Raw genomic sequence first — 17,735 nt, forward strand, 5'->3', positions numbered from 1 at the left:
ATTGAATATTACCTGCTCTGCACAGCCCTATAAAATACCTTCTGCAAAATTATGAAGCTCTATCTTTAAACTGTTTTCCCTCTTCTCCCACTGCCCCCAAACATACCTGCTCTTATTGGAAGAATGTTTCAGGACCTCATTCTTCTTGTGGTCATAAATCTTTTAGTTTCCAGCCTAAATTTATTCATAGTCAGCTTATATTGATTGGCTGTTGGATCCTGTGGTCACATTCTCATTTTGCACAAACAGAACAAACTAGTGGGTCTTAGTCATCCTTTGATCCATTAATAACCATAGATCTGTCATTCACTGGGGCTCCAGATTACATCAGAAATTATTTTTATTACTCCTGAAGTTCATTAACTTGCATTCTTTATTGTTAAATTCCATTCTGTTCCTATTACCCTAGTATACAAAATTATTCATTTCTTCCAATATGATTTTCCAGTCCTCCCAGGTTTGTGTCATTACTAATACATGCCTCTTTTTCATGACAACACCTTTAATGAAAATAATAAATAAAATTGTTTCCATGACCAATCCCTGAAAAATTTGAGTTGTAAATTCCCTTAGGCTCATAGTTCACCTATCAAGCCAACCTGTTGTGAAAAGGGTACCACTAGTTCAGAGAGAAGTGTCTGCTATTGGACAATACTTGAAAAATATTCTCTTTATTTAATACTAGTTAGTTAAACTAGTCTTCATTTTCTTTTTATCCTATTCAACCATGATTAAGACCCTGAAAAAACTTTACTGCAAAAGGTACATGCAATTTTGCATGTCCAAGTGGAATTTGTTAGTACTGTGGTGCCTTAGGGTGCCTATGTATTTGCATCAAGGCTGCTCCAACACACTGTAACTGGCTCTGGCCCAACCTTTCAGCCTCAGCATCTCAACAGCCTCAGGCCACCTTGGTTGTCCCCAATCCTGGGGTCAGGCTCAGGCTCCAGCCCTTTCGGCCTCAGGAAACCTACTCACCCCCTTTCCCTCCCAGGGCTCAGACTCTGGCCTTTTTGGCCTCAGCCCCCACCCTCCAAGCTCTGGCTCAGGCTACAGCCCTCTTGGCCTCAGGTGCTCTCACTTCCTCCTCGTCCCCGCACTGGGGCTCAGGCTCTAGCCCTCTTGACTGACTCAGTCACTGCCTCTGGGCTCAAAATTCGGCAAGCCGCTTAGGCAGTCCTGTGGCTTCCTATTCACCCCTACAGCCACCCCCAGTCCTCTAGTTTTAAAACTAAATAAAAATGCAAGCTGCTACTTTAAACTCAAACTCTCAAAGTCACTAGGCCACTGCCAAGTCACCTTCCCATTCTGTGTCTCTGTAAGCCCTGGGAGCACCTGCCATGGCCTGCAGTCCCCACTCCCTACATGCCTAACCTGGCAGGAGCTCCTCTCCTTGCAAAGTTCAGAACTTCCCTGCCCCTCTGTCCTAGAGACCCAAGCTTACATACCCTGGGCTCCTCCTCTTCCAGTTACATGCTCTCTTTACCGGCCACAGGTGTGCCCCCTCAGCCTCCTAACTTACTGCTGTTTCTCTAGCTAAACTGTAGTTGTGCTCTTGCTGCCTAGCCATGGCGGTGCCCCATTGTCCTACTGCTAGGAAGCTAGCTCAGAAATAGACACTTGCAGCCTATGGGTTCCTGACTGCCTACTCCCCTGCAGCTAGTCCAGAATCTGGTGTCGCTTCCTTTCCCCCACGCACACCTGGAGACATCCCTGTTGTGGCCTCTCAAAGTAACAGGAGTCCTTGGATCTCTGTTATAATATATATTTTTAATCATTAAGCTATCTTTCATTCATTGCACTCAGGCCAAGCTTTCTTAGGATATGGCCATAACCATGAGAAGTATAGTCATGCCCTCTATCTCTTCATGTGGGAGGTCCCTTAATGGTTCCCTCTTTGCATTTCTCTTAAGTTCTGGGACTTTTGATGGTCAAAAGTGGGAGTTGGGTGTGCATCAATGTAGCGTTACCACATCATCTGGCTGCTGTATATGTTGCTAGGGGCAGGAGCAGGTGCACCATCTTGTTTCACAACCTCTTCAGGTCATTATTGTCACTTTTTGACATCAACAAGAATGGCCTTCACTAAGGTAAGGCAGAACCATTTCAAATGGTAGCAGGACTCAAGATGTTACTTTCTATTTGTCCTCTTTTTGTGCTTCAGCTACAATTTTATGCAGGCTTTTTAGCCTGACATCAGTTCGTAGCATAGCAACTGTTACAGCATGGTGCACTTGCTAGCCCAGAAGGGACTATCTCAAGTAGTAGCCCATTTTCTTTGTAGGGGAGTAGGCAGAGGCTCAGTTATGGTATAGTCCTGAAGTTAATTTTTCTAACAAGGCCACGGAATGCCGTCTGGCAGAGCCTGGAATCCTCAGGTCCCAAATTACAAGTCCGATAAACCAATTTGATATTATGGCAAAATATACTTGACCATGAAGCTGACTCAAATCTAAGCATTTCAAGTCATTATACATACTCCTACTGTACTAATTGGACTCCAGGGACATAAACCAGAGTTAAAATATGCTCCTAAATATTATGGCACACTAGTTTCAGACTCCTGTTGATCAAGATGGTGAGTTTTGGAGGATGGTGATACAAAGCAAAACAGAACAAAATAGCACCAACAGATGAGTCAATATTTCCAGTTTCTGTATTTTAACTTATTTTCTTCTGAATATTCAATGTAAAAAAGGCATACATGTTTTCTTGGAAGGGAGAGCCACATAGAGTGATTCTTCTGTTGCATTGCTACAGAACCCATCCCTGCAAGCTCTAAAGGTAAAAAAAAAAAACCTGAGAATTCCCAAAGTTTAGAAAACGTTGTTGTAATATGAAAAACATTCTATTATTTTAGAAGTCATTAATAGGGATAAAAGGCCAGGAAACACAAATTATATTTGGTTGCCAGTTCCTGTCCATCCTCTACTTTTGATGTTCTTAGATATTTTTTGTTGCTTTGGATTGGCAGTTTTGAAAGAAGAAGAAAGAATGACCAGCATGTCTACTGAGTTCTAATGGACTGGTTTCAGAGTACTTTTGGAGGCCAATACATCAGGATTCACAGAGAAGTATAGAAGTTACATTTTTCTAGTGAAAAAGGAACATTTCTCCCTCATTCCTTTCAATTATGTTTGATCTGTATCCTAGCTCAGGAAAATTATTTTCCTTTATAACTTTTAATTTTCACAAATGAAACTGGTAAAATTTCTCACAGTTAATTAGCACATTTTTTTCCAAAGGAACTGCAGAAGTTTGGATGCCTATTTTTTCCTTAATTTTCAAGAAAAATTATTAATAATCAAAATTTATGTAGTGACGTTAAAAACATTTATCTTACAATTGTACTGAAAAACTAATAAGAGACTGTGTTTAAGATTGTAGATTCATGTGTATATTTGCATAAATATGTATGTGTGATTTTTAAATGTTCATGTGGTGTTTATGTGTTTTTAAGGTTCATGTGTGCCTCTGCCTGTGTGCATCTTTTTATTATAAATTTATATACATAATTTTTAGGACACTGAGTAACTCTGAATTCATATAGCTATTCGTTCCATAGTTTTTTCATGGGAATTTGCCATCAGGAGGGGTGTATGTACATTTGTTGAGTTCCACTGTGCTCCACTTCTTGTATATTTGGACATGTGTTGAGTAACATGTATTCAAACATATGTTGTGTAGTTAACATTGTATTGATATCTATATATGTATATGTGTCTAGGTGTGTGTTAATTTGCTTGAGCTTTTGTATGTTTGTGCAGGTACTGTATAGGTGTTTGTGTCTAATCATTGCAAGTAAGTTAGTATAAACTTTGTGTGTACGGGTTTTGTTTGTGCTTTTTGTCTATGGGTGGGGGAAGTGGTATCTAAGCAATGTTAATCATACCAGGAGACAAAATGATAGTCACTTACTGTATTTTAGTTTAAATAGTAAATAGTCTAATGTATCTTTTTTTCTGCCCTATTTTAGCAATGTTGAAGTTGATAAAATAAATAGGGGTAAAATAGAAATATTTGATTTCATATTAAGGACTTGAATTAGAGGTTAGAATTAGAATTCAGAGAAAGAAGTTTAGATTCTATTGTTGCTGCTCAATCTATCTAAGTTTTACATCGTTCCTAGCCCAAATAGCAGGCATCTCAATCAAAAAAAATCTAATCATGTTCATTCCAGGGATAGGCATAGTTTGCCCTTTCTTGCAGTTATGGCATGGGAGGATTCAGTTCAATTCAACTTGAAGCTCATTTAGATGGTAGTTGGCTATCTGAAGCAGTGTATCTTATTGAGAGACAAGAGCTTTGTCTTTAGTGTAAGTTAAACACCAGTGCGTGGGAATGCATAATGCATCAAATTGTCATTGGATAAAAAAGTGTATACCATTTTAGGAGCAGAAACCAAATATTCAAATATTTGTATACCCAGAAGAAGGAAGCGGTGCTGGTGGTAGTGGTGGGCAGTTATAGTTTTCTTTAAAAAATTAAACCCAGGTCTAAAAGACATTGCAGAAGTGGGCTAGAGATTACAGCACTGTTGCTATGCTGGTGATCTGGGGTTAATTCCTTCCTTTGCTTGGAGGAATTCAAAGCAAAAACTAACACCTCCCAGAAGCATACTCTATCCTAGAAGCATGCCCTATTCCCATTTTTCTTGTTGAAGTTGTGCCAGTATTCAGGGGGAAAGGGGGAAATCAAGGTTCATTGGGTCAACTGGGTCATTGGGAGAGGGGAGGGGAAGAAGCAGCATGACATTGCAGACCAGGGTTTAGCTGAGTCAACTAATAAGGGGACTCCCAAGTTCCAGCCCCTGCATCCAGGATTATTTATTAGTTCTATCTAACAATTATTTTGTAGAAGAGGACTCTTAGCAGGAGCTGAGCTGCAGGATGCCTCCTGTTAGCTCAGTGCACTAATCACTAGGCTACAGCATAATGATAATTTGTTCTCAGTTTCTGTCTTCCTTTTGCCCAAGAAGCAAATGCAACTGTTATACACTCAGAAGTATTTTTTTAAAAATATTATGTTTCTGCTTATTGTTGGTCTCTTTTTTTCTATAGATGATAGAAGGCTCATCTGGAGATCTGAGAAATGATAACTCAGTAACAGAATTCGTTATTGTGGGGTTTCCCAGCACACGAGATGTAGAGGTCTCACTCTTCATCCTTTTCTTATCCATGTACCTCCTCTCCATCACAGGAAATATCATTATAATTATGACTCTTAAAATGGACACACAGCTACATACCCCAATGTACTTCTTTCTGGGAAACCTCTCTTTCCTGGATGTGGGATATACCACAGTCACTGTCCCTAAGCTACTGTCTATCCTCCTTACAGGAGTCAGAACGATACCCTTTGCTGGCTGTTTGTTGCAATCTTATTTCTTTTTCTTCCTTGGTACTGCTGAGTGTTTCCTCCTTGCAGTGATGGCCTATGACCGATACATAGCCATATGTTACCCCCTCAGGTACTCAGTCATCATGAACCAAAAGGTCTGTGTGCTACTGATTATTGGGTCTGGGATAGGTGGTTGCATGGCTCCTTTGGTGGCTGCCGTTCTGGTGATTAGTTTGCCATTTTGTGGCCCCAATATAGTTAACCATTTCTTTTGTGATATCCCACCATTGCTCAAGCTGGCATGTGTGGACACTTCTATAACACAGAAGGTGATATTCCTGCTTTCTGCCCTGGTTATTCTAGGCACGTTCTTGTCTACTGTAGTCTCCTACCTGTATATTGTCATCACCATTTTAAGAATTCCTTCTGCTGAAGGCCGGCATAAAGCCTTCTCCACTTGTGCCTCCCACCTAACTGTGGTTTCACTCTATTATGGGACAGTGATTTTCATGTATGTCAGTCCAACAACACGGTCTTCCTTCAACATGAACAAAATTGTAGCTATTGTGTATAGTGTGGTCACTCCAACATTAAATCCAATGATTTACAGTTTAAGGAATCAGGATATGAAAAAGGCCTTAACAAAAATTCTCCTTAAGAGATGGACTCATGGGAAAGAATTTGAATGGCCCAAGTAATTTCTGAGTTTAGACATGGGGACTCTACATATAAGAGAAAGCATTTAAAATCAGATTGGAAAGTTATCTGGAAAAGTGGGAGTCCTTCAGGGAAACCTTGCATGAAAGTCACATTAGAAGCTAAGGATCTCAAAACAGGAAGTAAAGCTACCTGAGCTAGGAAAGCCAGTTTTGTAAATTCAGCAATGTATCTAACTCATCAGCTTCTGTGTGTAGGCTCACCACAATAAGCTTAGGATGAAAATTTAGAGACAACCAAATTATATTTGCAGACGTAAGATGACAAGATACAGTAATAGCCTTGTTTGTGCAATTCTCTGCTAAGTGATGGTTTTCTTCCCAATGATTATCCCTGGAATTAGCCTGCTGAAAATTCTGTCAAGACACATAACCTGGATTATGTTTCCCTTGACTGAGGAAGTTTCTTAGATATCAGTGAGCCAGGGATGGGTTTGTCCCCCTGTCTGCTTACAATCCCACCATCACACATCAAACTCAGTCAAAAGCCTATCTGAGTTTCTGGGACCTTTGGGCTAGCTGGTTAAGGCATGCTCACAAAGGAGTGATGTGACTAAACTCACATACAATCACTTTTGACTCCACATCTGGAATATTCAGGTATCCATTTGCAGCTTGGTCATTTGGGATCAAACATTATTAGTTCAGAGCAAGGCTGAAATTTGTATCTGCAGAACCCAATCAAGATGCTTTCACCAGTTTGCCACTGCATCCTGGCACACATCAGCTTATTTAAATCCAAAATATTTGAAAATGGCTCTCCCATTCAAATCCCATATAATATCATCCTTCAGATGATGGACCATAATCCTGTATGCAGTTTGGGTATTTTTCTTTTTTATTGTTTTTTATTGGTGCACAAAAAATCAAAATACACATATATAAGTTACATATACATCAATCTGAAACACATAAATGTCTATCACAAATAATAAGTTATAAAGGGGGAAAAAGAAGGAAGGGAAGAATGAGAGATACAGGAGGAAAAGATAAATGTGCATTTAATAAAAAAAAAAGAATTTAGTTACTAAAATATCCTAAAACAAAACCTTTCCAACTTGCTTGAAAGCTTTCAAAGCAGTTACAGCTGTAAAATATGATTTTTACCATGGATTTTTACTCTCTCCACAGAAACCTGATAATCTTTTGGTTGATTTTATCAAAATAGGATTGGGTTGATTATAACCAGTAGATTATGCAATCGCTAATTTAGAAAAGGCAATTCATTCATTTTTCAAATATTAACATACCCCCATAAAGATATTGTTAATGTTTTCCATTTGTTCAGGTCCTATAAAATAATACTGAGAATCTTCTGAAAGTTTTTGGTAGACTATATCATTAATATTCTTGTATATTTCAGTGCCTGAATCAGTTATGTGTTCTGGTTATCAATTAACTGCAATTGCTAAACAGAGCTTTTGTGGTAACTAGTTTCTATATCTACAGTGGGGAGAAAAAACACCATTGCTCCTCTTGCACAGCATGCATTCTAGTAGATATTTAGTTTGTAAAGTCTGAATCCAAACTAGGTTAGGCTCATATCTGATATACACCTAGTGAAAAGATTGCTGCCACAGTACATGAGGAGACAGATGGAAAGACTAGTTGCTATCAACAACCTTACCTAAGAAAGGCAATATGATTTTAAAATACAAAGGGATAAGGGAAAAAACTTCCATATATTTTTGTGAGGATTCAGTGATGCAGCTTCAAGTCAGTTATGATCATTACAGACTGTTATGTTAATTCACAGCTGAGCAAGTACACCCAAGAGTTACATGTTTCATGAACCTTTTTAATAGAGGTAGGAGTAGTGCTAGATTGAAAAGTGTCAGTCAATGAAGTTCAAAAGGAAATGCGAATTTGTTCAGTCATTTTCATAGTTTCATAGTTAGTAGGGTCAGAAGGGACCTGAGCAAATCATCAAGTCCGACCCTCTGCCATGGCAGGAAACAGTACTGAGGTCAAACGACCCCAGCAAGGTGATTGTCAAGCCTTGTCTTAAAGTCCTCCAGGGTAGGAGGCAGCACTACTTCACTTGGAAGTTGGTTCCAGATCCTAGCCAACCTGACAGTGAAGTAGCGCTTCCTGATGTCTAATCTGAATTTACCCTTTGCCAGCTTGTGACCATTATTCCTGGTCACTCCTGGCAGTGCTCGGGGGAACAGGGACTCACCCAATGCCTGCTGATCCCCCCTGACTAGTTTGTAACAGGCCACTAGATCCCCCCTCAGCCTTCTCTTTTGGAGGCTGAACAGGTTCAGGTCCCGTAGCCTCTCCTTGTAGGGCCTGCCCTGCTGCCCCCTGATCATTCGAGTGGCCCGCCTCAGGACCCTCTCCATGCTGTCGACATCCCTCTTGAAGCACGGTGCCCAGAACTGGACGCAGTACTCCAGCTGCGGCCTGATCAGTGCTGCATAGAGGGGGAGTATTACCTCCCTGGACCTGCTTGAGATGCATCTGTGGATGCATGACAAGGTGCAGTTGGCCTTCCTGACCACGTCCCCACACTGCCGGCCCATGTTCACCTTGGCACCAATGATGACTCCAAGATCCTTTTCTGCCTCTGCACTGACACAAAGGGAGTTCCCCAGCCTGTAGGTATGGTGCTAGTTCTTCCTCCCCAGGTGCAGCACCTTGCACATGTCAGTGTTGAAACCCATCCTGTTCTCATCCGCCCAACCTTGTAACCTATCTAGGTCTGATTGTAGCATGTTCCTCCCTTCTAGTGTGCCCACTTCTCCTGACTTCTTAGTGTCATCAGCAAATTTGAACAGGGTGCTTTTTACCCCCTCATCCGAGTCACTGATGAAGATGTTGAACAGTGCGGGCCTGAGGACCGAGCCCTGGGGAACCCCACTGCCCACATCCCTCCAGGTCAAAAATGACCCATCCATTACCACCCTCTGGGTGTGGCCCTCCAGCCAGTTGGCAACCCATTTTAGTTTTGATCACTTTAGTTAAAAGCCAGGAAGGGACCCTGTGGTCCCCACATCTCTGACCTTATGACAGCCTGTGTTGAGGGCCCATCACTGAAGAGGGAATCCAGGAATCCAAGGGCATGTCCACATATGCAGGCATGTGTGCTTGCAGCAGCTCAAATAGAAGTGATGCAAATTTGAGTCGGAGCGTTTGGCCTCAGCACATGGGCCCAGACATGCACTTTGGTGTGCGGCAAATTGTGGCACTTGAGGCAAAATAACTCTGCCTGGCTCCTCCCAGATCTGCAGCCAGAGGGCACTAGAGCTCTGGGCCAGCACCTGTGCTGTCCCCAGCAGTATAAAAAGCTGCCCTGTCCTAGCCCCATCAATACAAAAAGCTGCCCTGGAAAGTAGCTCAGAGCTACTCACTCTCAGGAACTTCTTGGGCCCAGCAAGTTGGTACCTGGGGACACTACCCCTTGTGCCAGCTGGACTGCTGAAGCAGCCCTGAGGGTTACCTGCACCCTTTACCCACTGCAGCAGTCTGGCAGTGGGGGCTGCTGCTTGGCTGTGACCTGCTGTGCACCTGCCAGACCCAGATGGGAACTGCACAGCCAGCCGGGCATCTGCCCCTCTGGGCCACCTGCCATTGGACTGTGGCTGCAGGGTTGGCCTCTGTGTGGCACTACTGCCATGTGTGTCCCTGCCCAACCATCTGGGCAACTATCTCCCCGAAGATGTTCCAGGTATGGTGGCCTCCTTTTTCTCTGAACTGTCAAAGTATTTCCCCCTGGCCCCAAATGGCCAGGAGGTCAGCCACCTCCAGCTGGGTTCAAGGTGCCAGCTCTGAGCAGGCAGGGTTCTGTCACTGGCCTCCCTAACAGGAATTCTGGCGTTCCCTATTTGAAAACTGAAAAATCCCTGATAAAAAAAAATCCCAAAGTCACACTGTTAAGTACCCCAATATCCATGTTCCTCCACAATTAAAAAAAAAGACCACTATGTATAGAGAGAGTGAGAGACAGTCATCACTTGGGCAATATTTTATTGCTTTATCTACAGTGTTAAACTGATTCAGAAGCCTATCAGTGTCTCTATCATCATAATAAAGTGAATTCTAAATATCTATATGTTTTGCTGGCCCCCATAGGGGCTACAACCCCCACAGGGGTTACAGTCCCTTCTCAGGGTCTACAGTCCCTAACAGAGGAAACAGCAGCCCCCCACAGGGGCTACAGCCCCCCCACAGGGGATACATATCCTTCTCAGGTTTGCAGCACCCCCCCAACAAGGGCTATACCCCCCCACAGGGGCCAAATGGCCCCCAGAGGGGCTATGGCTGCTGCAGGGCCTGCCTGCCCTACCCCCATTTGCTTCCCCAGTCCCAGCACCTGCCAGCTCCTGCAGCCTCCCCTGATGGCTGCGCCACCCTGCCCAACCCTGCCACTCCCCCAAACACCGCAATGACTGCCCCACCTAGCCCTAGCCCCTGCTTCCACCCCCACCCCCCAATGGCTGCCCCCCCCCCACACCAGCCTCTGGAAATTTAAAATAAAATAAAACCTCTACTTACCTCAGGAGCAGAGGCTTTGGGGGCTCCAGGGCCTGGAAAAGCCCCCCGAGGCAACACGGGGCACTGGGGGGTACTGGAGTGCAGCAGAGCCCAGGCTGGGGCCACCAGGGCTGTCACCCAGCCCTGCACTGTGTGGGGGGATACTCAGTGACCCCCAAGAGCAGCTGGTATTGCTGGTGAGTGCCGGGGGGAGTTGTTTTTCTTTTCTTGCTGGGGTGGGAGGGCAGTGATGGGGGGGCTCAGCTGGCAGGTGGGGCATGGGGCCAGGTGGGGCAGCCATTGGGGAGCTCTGGGGGCTGACAGGGACTGGGTGGGGCAGGGATTGGGGGGGGCTCAGGGGGATGAGGCCAGGCAAGGCAAGGATTAGGGGGCCTCAGGTGGGAGGCTTGAGGGCAGGGCAGGGGGTGGGAATGGATGGGGGAGGGATTGGGGGTGGCTTGGGGCATGGGGCAGGGATCTGGGGGGCTGGGTCCCCCATGGCCCCCTTCCCCCTCCTCCAGCCCCCCCCCAACTCCTTACTTACTGGCACTGGAGCCTGGGTGAGGGCCACCTGGCTTCAGCACCAGGGCGAGGGCCAACTATAGATACACTCTGGCAGGCAGAACATCTCTGTGGAGGACCCAGCCTCCGGTTGTCTCAGGGCACCTTTGGGGACCATGCCCTGGCCCACATTTTTTTGTCTGCTGTTTTTTTTTGACCCCTAGATATCCAGAAGTCTAATTTTGTCCCAGCACTGCAAATTTGCAGTGCAGGGAACATTTTCTCATTCCTACACATGCCTCTTGCAGAGTCCCAAACAAGTTTGTGATGCTACAAGAGGCACATGTGGATGTGCCCCAAGTGTACAAGACCTGTGCTATCTTCTTCACAGGATTGCCTTAGATTTTGGGAACCTGGAAATAGCCATGTGTGCACTCATTGCGATGTACCCCTAGAAACTATGTGGTTCAGAAAGATATAAACTTTAAGGCAACAGCCTATGTTATCATGTATTATGAATGGACACACACAGCTAACCACTTCAATACTGTCGTAAATAGTGTTAACTAATTTTAGGCTATAGTGTGGCAAACTGTACATCAAAATTCAACTGTCATGTCTGTAGATTTCTACTATGGATTTATATGTCAGGCCTTCCAGTGAAAGACCTTAAACTTTATGGAAAGCTCAGAATCACTCTAGCATAGGAGCATTGAATAAATACATATGTTTGTTTCTGGTGTACAGCACATTCACAAAGAATAGAATTTAGGCACCACCAAATATATTTGCAAAATTGGTCTGAATTTGGGAAATTTTAACTGACAATGAATAAGTTAAGAAATATGAACACTGTAATAACATTTAATTTCAATATGGGAAACCTAAAAATAATTTATTTCAGATATGTGGGATGACTTTGGATGTTCTAAAAATTAAACTCTTTAGATTTTCATGTTGACATAGCATTTGTTTCTTTGTTTATTTGTCTTTCATTATTTGCCCTAGTCTACAGTTCAGTAAAAAGCCCAGTCTATTTGCAGTCACTGGTGGTCTTTTCCTTGTTCACTGAAGCATATTAACATACCGTGAAAATTTCTTCCATCGTGCACAGGACGAAGATGGGTCGTTAACTACACTATGGAAGGCCTCTTCCATAACCCCAGTGTATACCTTCTCTTCACCTCACTTCAGGAAGACATCCTCCTCAAGGCCTCTGAAACAGTCAGAGACTATAATGTTTTCAGACTATTAATATATATTGTGTTCACTATATATTGAAATGAGGCTGCATAGGTAAGAAGGATCTTTGTCTCCAGTCCCTCCTGTCATCTTGATAGATCTTATAAAAATTGGTGATAGCTAAAGAATAATGCTTCCAACTATCAGATGATATGTAAACATTAATTATTTTACCATGAGTCCATCTTTCCTGCTCTGTAAACCTTTGCCAGAAATTAAGCAGAAAAAAATGAAACTATTTCCTCAAAAATTATATCAGCAAGAGGAAGAAAACAGGGAAAAAAATTGCTCAAATTGTATTGAATTAGGGCTCCAGTACTGGGAAGCACCACCAAACCAATAACCCAATAATGCAAACTACAAAACTCTTATTTACTGGTCCCTTAGTCCTCTCTAAATGACATGAGAAAAAACACAAGTCATAGATCAAACATCTGACCTAAGGAAAATCAGTGTGTGAATATATATGATAACAATAGCTAGGACCACCCTATGAAAAAACCCTTAATAAACATTAAATAATGAATTATCACAACAGATCTGTGAGATATGGAATTAAGTATCTTTACTCAAAGGTTGGAGGCCAATAACAGTAAACCAGCTATATCTCCCTCACAATCAATATGTACAATTTTTAGCTGGTTTATATTGGTCATAGCTGTACTGAACCCAGTGGGTTCTAATCCAACCTGAATTATTGATTTTTCCCATCTGTAGATTCAGCTTTCACCTGATTTTCTAATTCTACCTTTTGAATCAGAATCTTATCTGAGCTTAGCTTTGAGTTGCTATAGGATCCTGGAAGCCTGCTTACTTCTAACACCCACAGACTTTAATTCGTGCTTTAAAATACATAGTTGTGGTAACTCCACCTCATAGAAAACTCAAACTGATACCCTATTTAAAATTCATTATAGTGTGTTTGTATAAAGGGCCTGAACCCAACCTTGTGTAAAATAATATTAACTCTGGTGAAGCCAACAGGACCTGTTTTCTTCTCACTTATCCTGGAGTATGGTGTAAACTAGCAAGTGATGATGTAATGGAGTCATACTCATAGCAGCAGTGATTCAAGACCTAATCCTTAGCCCTTCTGGAATGACCTTCCTCTGCAAAATGTTCTTTTCAGGGCCCCTTTCACCTCATTGTTCCTCAGACTGTATATTATGGGATTTAACATAGGGGTGATAACTGTGTAAGACAGTGACACCAGTTTCTTGCTCTCTGGTGAATTGCTGGACTTGGGCCGGAAGTAGTTCAAACTGGCTGTGCCATAGAACAATGTTACCACAGTGAGGTGAGAGGAGCATGTGGAGAAGGCTTTTCTCCTGCCCTCTGCTGATGTCATCCTGAGGATGGTGTTGATGATGTGGATGTAGGACACCAGGATCAGGCAGAAGGGAAACATGATGAAAAAGAGGGTGGACATAAGTGCCTGCATCTCATACATAGAGGTGTCCCCAGTCACTAGTTTCAGCACTGGAGGACCATCACAGAAGAAATGGTTGATTTCATTGGGGCCACAGAAAGGCAAAGTGAACATCCAGGCTGTCTGAAGCATAGAAACAGGTATGCCAGCAATCCAGGACCCAGCAGCCATCCAAAAACAGACCTTCCTGTTCATGATTATACTGTAGCGCAGTGGGTTGCAGATGGCCACAAAGCGGTCATAGGCCATCAAGGAGAGCAAGAAACACTCAGTGCTGCCAAAAAAGAAGAAGAAATACATCTGGCTGCTGCAGCCCACAAAGGAGATGTTTTTGTTTCTAGATAGGAGATTAACAAGCATCTTGGGCACCATAACCAAGGTGAAGCCTGTCTCAATAACTGACAGATTACGGATGAAGAAGTACATGGGGGTGTCAAGGGCAACCTCAACTGTGATAAGAATGACAATAATGATGTTCCCCAACAGAGTTATGGTGTAGATGCTGAGGAATACCAAAAAAAGGGCAACTTGCATCTTTGGGAGGGTGGAGAAGCCAACAAGGATGAAGTCAGTCACTTGGGTACCATTCTCACAAGTCATTGTCTCAGAACAGTTCACCTGAAGTCATAGCACAAGCCCGTATCTATGCATCTATCTGTCTGCCTGTCTATCTAATATGGTTCTGTATTAGGCACCTACCACAAGCTACATGGTTTCAAAACATGAAAGGTCCTGGACTATTTTTAGATCAGAAATCCATTAAGCGAGTAGATGCTGGAAAAATCTATTTACAGCTGTATGGGAAACATTCCCACTGTTGAACCCAGGTTCTCAAATTTTACTTCCTCTGAAACAAAATATTTTAAGGCTTATTATGCTGTGCCAGAAGTAATCAGTCTATCATGAATTCTACTGTGCAATAAAGCAGATGTAATAATCTATAAAACAGATTAGTATGTCTGAGTGTTGTAAGATGTGAGAGTTATAATACACTTAGATGTATGTAATAAGGCACAAAACTTATGTCACAAGTTACAAAATATAATGTAAACTGTATGTGCTAAGAATGCATATCAATAAGCTGGGTTTTCTGTATTAATTTTGATTGAGGTAATTATTAAGGAAAAGTTCCATAGAAGCCATAGGTAGGTAATACCTGCCAATCTTTTTCTCTCTATTCCTGTGCGATACCCAACTCCTTATTTAGTTGCCTCCACGTCTTTTAATAGGATGGCAATCACAACAGTGTATAGATGTACCACTGCAAAACTAAATATACAATATAATTATAGATAAGTATTTAATAAACACATATTATTCCCATTTTGATTATCGATTAATTAAGTTCAAGGGACTGGTTTCTAGTGTCTTAATTATTTCCCTTTGGAAGAGAGACATTCAGGATCTCTTTTGTCCAGTTGTAGAAAAAAGAATGGATGAAATGTTAGCAGAGAGGATTAATTCTTTCCCTTAGTTTAGCAGTGTAGTTGTCATGAAGATACCATCCAAAATCCTGAAGTTTAAAAAACAAAGACAAAAACATATTGCTGATATTAATAGAAGCATAGTTTTATGTAAAATGTAATCTTATCTCCTTTATGCTATTTATATGATTCTTGGTTTGCTTACAACATTACACATATTTATTTGAAAATTTGGCTTTTTTATTTTTTGTTTACATCATTGTAGTTTTTAGAACCCATAATCTACATCAAAGCTCGACAGTTTAAATGTGATACTAGTCTTTCCTCAAAGGGAGAAAAGCCCTGTCTTAAGCATGAAATTTGAAATCTTGACTATCCCTGTAACACTTTCAAGCAAGCTGTTCATATTCTGGATTTTTAGTCTTCTCTGGAGGGCTCTGTTTCTACCGCCTACAAATTATCCATTTGTATTTTAAAGGATGGTCAGTTTCAGAGGCTGTGTATCAGATGCAATGGAGTGGAAATGGGAGTGGGGGAAAAGGTAACAGTAGGGTCCAGGTGAGGAGAAAAAAAGGCAGAAGACATGGCAATAAGCTTATTTGGGTTTAAATTCTCTGTATTCTATGTTTATATTTTATATTTTTCCCTTTGTTATAATTCTTTTGGATAACGGAAGCAAAATTAGGGTGCATCAGTATAAATTAAGTATAGCTTTACTGGAGATAGTGGAGACATACATTAATATAAATTTGTGCCGGAACCCTTGATATGCTTGGTAGTGTAAGATTAAGGTTACCTTCATTGAAGTCATGAGCCTTTATGACACTTCTTCAATTCAACCTCTGTTATAAATACTGGAGATATCAGAAGTATCAGACCACTGAATGAATTTAGTGACACTGCTTGGGAATATTCTCTCTCATTAGTTTACTGAAATCAATAGCGAGACCCCGTGGGATCAAAATCAGACTTCTCCTAACACTGAAATATCTACCCATTGAAGCTGCAGTCCTGTTTCTCCAAAAATGTTTTTGCACTAAAATTTTTTTGGGTAACTTTAAATTAATAAGTGAACTGCTTGTCAACAAATTTAAATAAACATTTTCTAAAGAAGCCTTAGAAATTTCAGTTTCTGACTCAAAGACAGTTGGATATCTGAATCTTTTAGGCTTTCTTGGAAATTTTAGTCTTAGTACCTGCAAACTGTTCAAGCTAGATACATTTGAGTTAAACAAGCAAAATTTCTCCTAGCCATTGTGAATGGGGACACATTAGGATGTTTCCATTACAGATATGTGGCTACATTCTACCCTTATTGGCACTGCAGGTCAATGGTTACAAACATTTTAAACTAATGGCCCACTATCAACTGTGAAAATCTCTCAACATTTACACAAACAAAGTTCAGATCAACTGTATACCACTCACCATAGTCTTGTGGACCAACTGCAACCCATAGTTTGAAAACCCCTTCTGGAATGTAGTTGGATGTACTGAAGTTTCCATGAATTAGTAGCTAAATGTGAGAGAAAGTAGAATTTCACCTAATAAGAGTCGTCATGGGAGACAGTCAAAATAAAGTCCGTGTATAATATTGGTCCTGACTTTTTTCTAATTTATTTTGGCATAGGCCCACTTGATTTCAATATTGACAGTCCAGATTCCTTATTATACAGGGGGAAAAGATCAGCTCATTTGAAGCTAGATCCAAAGTTCACAGTAGTTCATTGAAAAGCTCACTTCAACTACTTTCATCTTTGAAGCTGTACATTTCATACAGTACACAAACTAGGACATTTTATGTTCACTTTCAATAACAGTTCAACAAATATTCTAACAAACAAAAGTGGCACATTTATGTGAATTTTACAGAGTACTGCCAAAATTTAAACAACTTAAATGGCATCTAAACTGGAATAGTCAGAAGAAGGCTAAGAGAGTTAGGCACCGAAACCTTTGTGAATTTCAATTTCATTTAGACACTTCATGCAAATACATAGATGAATGTATGAATAGACAGGGAGACAGAAAGTCACAAGTGTGACCTAATTTTAACACTGATGTTCATCTAAAAAAAAGGTAAACACATTCCTGAGAATGTTATGTGTCTGTCCAAAAACAGTTCCAGTCCTGAAATCTGTCTGTCTGACTTCCTGTATAGTGACCAGAAAGGGCATATTATCTCCATTACTCAAGTACATATCAGGGTGTCAATATACACTAAACTAGTAAAAGAATTCCAAATTTAGATTAAAAAACAGGCAAAGGAATCACCTACATTACTTGATATCTCCAGTTTCCAGCCAATTATAATTAAGAACTTAGTTTTTTATCCTCCCCCCAACTCATACAGAATACATATTTTGTTTTGTGTTTTTTATCCTGATCATTTAAAAGATGCCTCACTTTACCTCTTTGAGGTTTCCCAGTTTAGATACTTGCTATTGGCTACCAAGGCTTCCCTTCCCTTCAAAGTGGCAGATTAGTTCCTAAAAGGACATATTGTGAATCAAGGAGTGAGAGCTGGTTAGACATTCATAAGACTTCATGATATCCATTTGCACTTACCTCTCTAAAAAAGTGTGTCTAACTCCAGAATGACTCCAA

The 17,735-nt window shown here is 41.5% G+C and overlaps 2 protein-coding genes across 2 annotated transcripts; one reads left to right on the plus strand and one right to left on the minus strand.

Annotated features, from left to right (window-relative positions):
* The first annotated feature begins 5,039 nt into the window (after positions 1-5,039).
* Positions 5,040-11,488, plus strand: LOC149862746 (olfactory receptor 6M1-like). Its single transcript, XM_090054085.1, has 3 exons — positions 5,040-5,987; positions 9,410-9,435; positions 11,425-11,488. Exons 1-3 carry the CDS (start codon positions 5,061-5,063, stop codon positions 11,486-11,488), a joined length of 1,017 nt encoding a protein of 338 aa, XP_089910211.1. The 5' UTR covers positions 5,040-5,060.
* Positions 11,489-13,359: 1,871 nt separating this feature from the next.
* On the minus strand, positions 13,360-14,304 carry LOC149862747 (olfactory receptor 10A7-like). Its single transcript, XM_090054086.1, has one exon. It carries the CDS (start codon positions 14,302-14,304, stop codon positions 13,360-13,362), a length of 945 nt encoding a protein of 314 aa, XP_089910212.1.
* Between the last annotated feature and the right edge of the window lie 3,431 nt (positions 14,305-17,735).

Source organism: Crocodylus siamensis, chromosome 6 (genome assembly GCF_052110815.1).
Source record: "Crocodylus siamensis isolate JL-2025a chromosome 6, ASM5211081v1, whole genome shotgun sequence".
In the NCBI taxonomy this organism is placed as follows: Eukaryota; Metazoa; Chordata; order Crocodylia; family Crocodylidae; genus Crocodylus; species Crocodylus siamensis.

What these genes read in the sequence shown, in the direction of transcription:
- LOC149862746 (XM_090054085.1), top strand. Translation starts at nt 5,061, where the DNA reads ATGATAGAAGGCTCATCTGGAGATCTGAGAAATGATAACTCAGTAACA. An exon ending in TGAAAAAGGCCTTAACAAAA is followed by an intron (nt 5,988 to 9,409) that starts ATTCTCCTTAAG and finishes AGAGCTACTCAC; the next exon opens with TCTCAGGAACTTCTTGGGCC. An exon ending in GAACTTCTTGGGCCCAGCAA is followed by an intron (nt 9,436 to 11,424) that starts GTTGGTACCTGG and finishes TCTTCTTCACAG; the next exon opens with GATTGCCTTAGATTTTGGGA.
- LOC149862747 (XM_090054086.1), bottom strand. Translation starts at nt 14,304, where the DNA reads ATGACTTGTGAGAATGGTACCCAAGTGACTGACTTCATCCTTGTTGGC.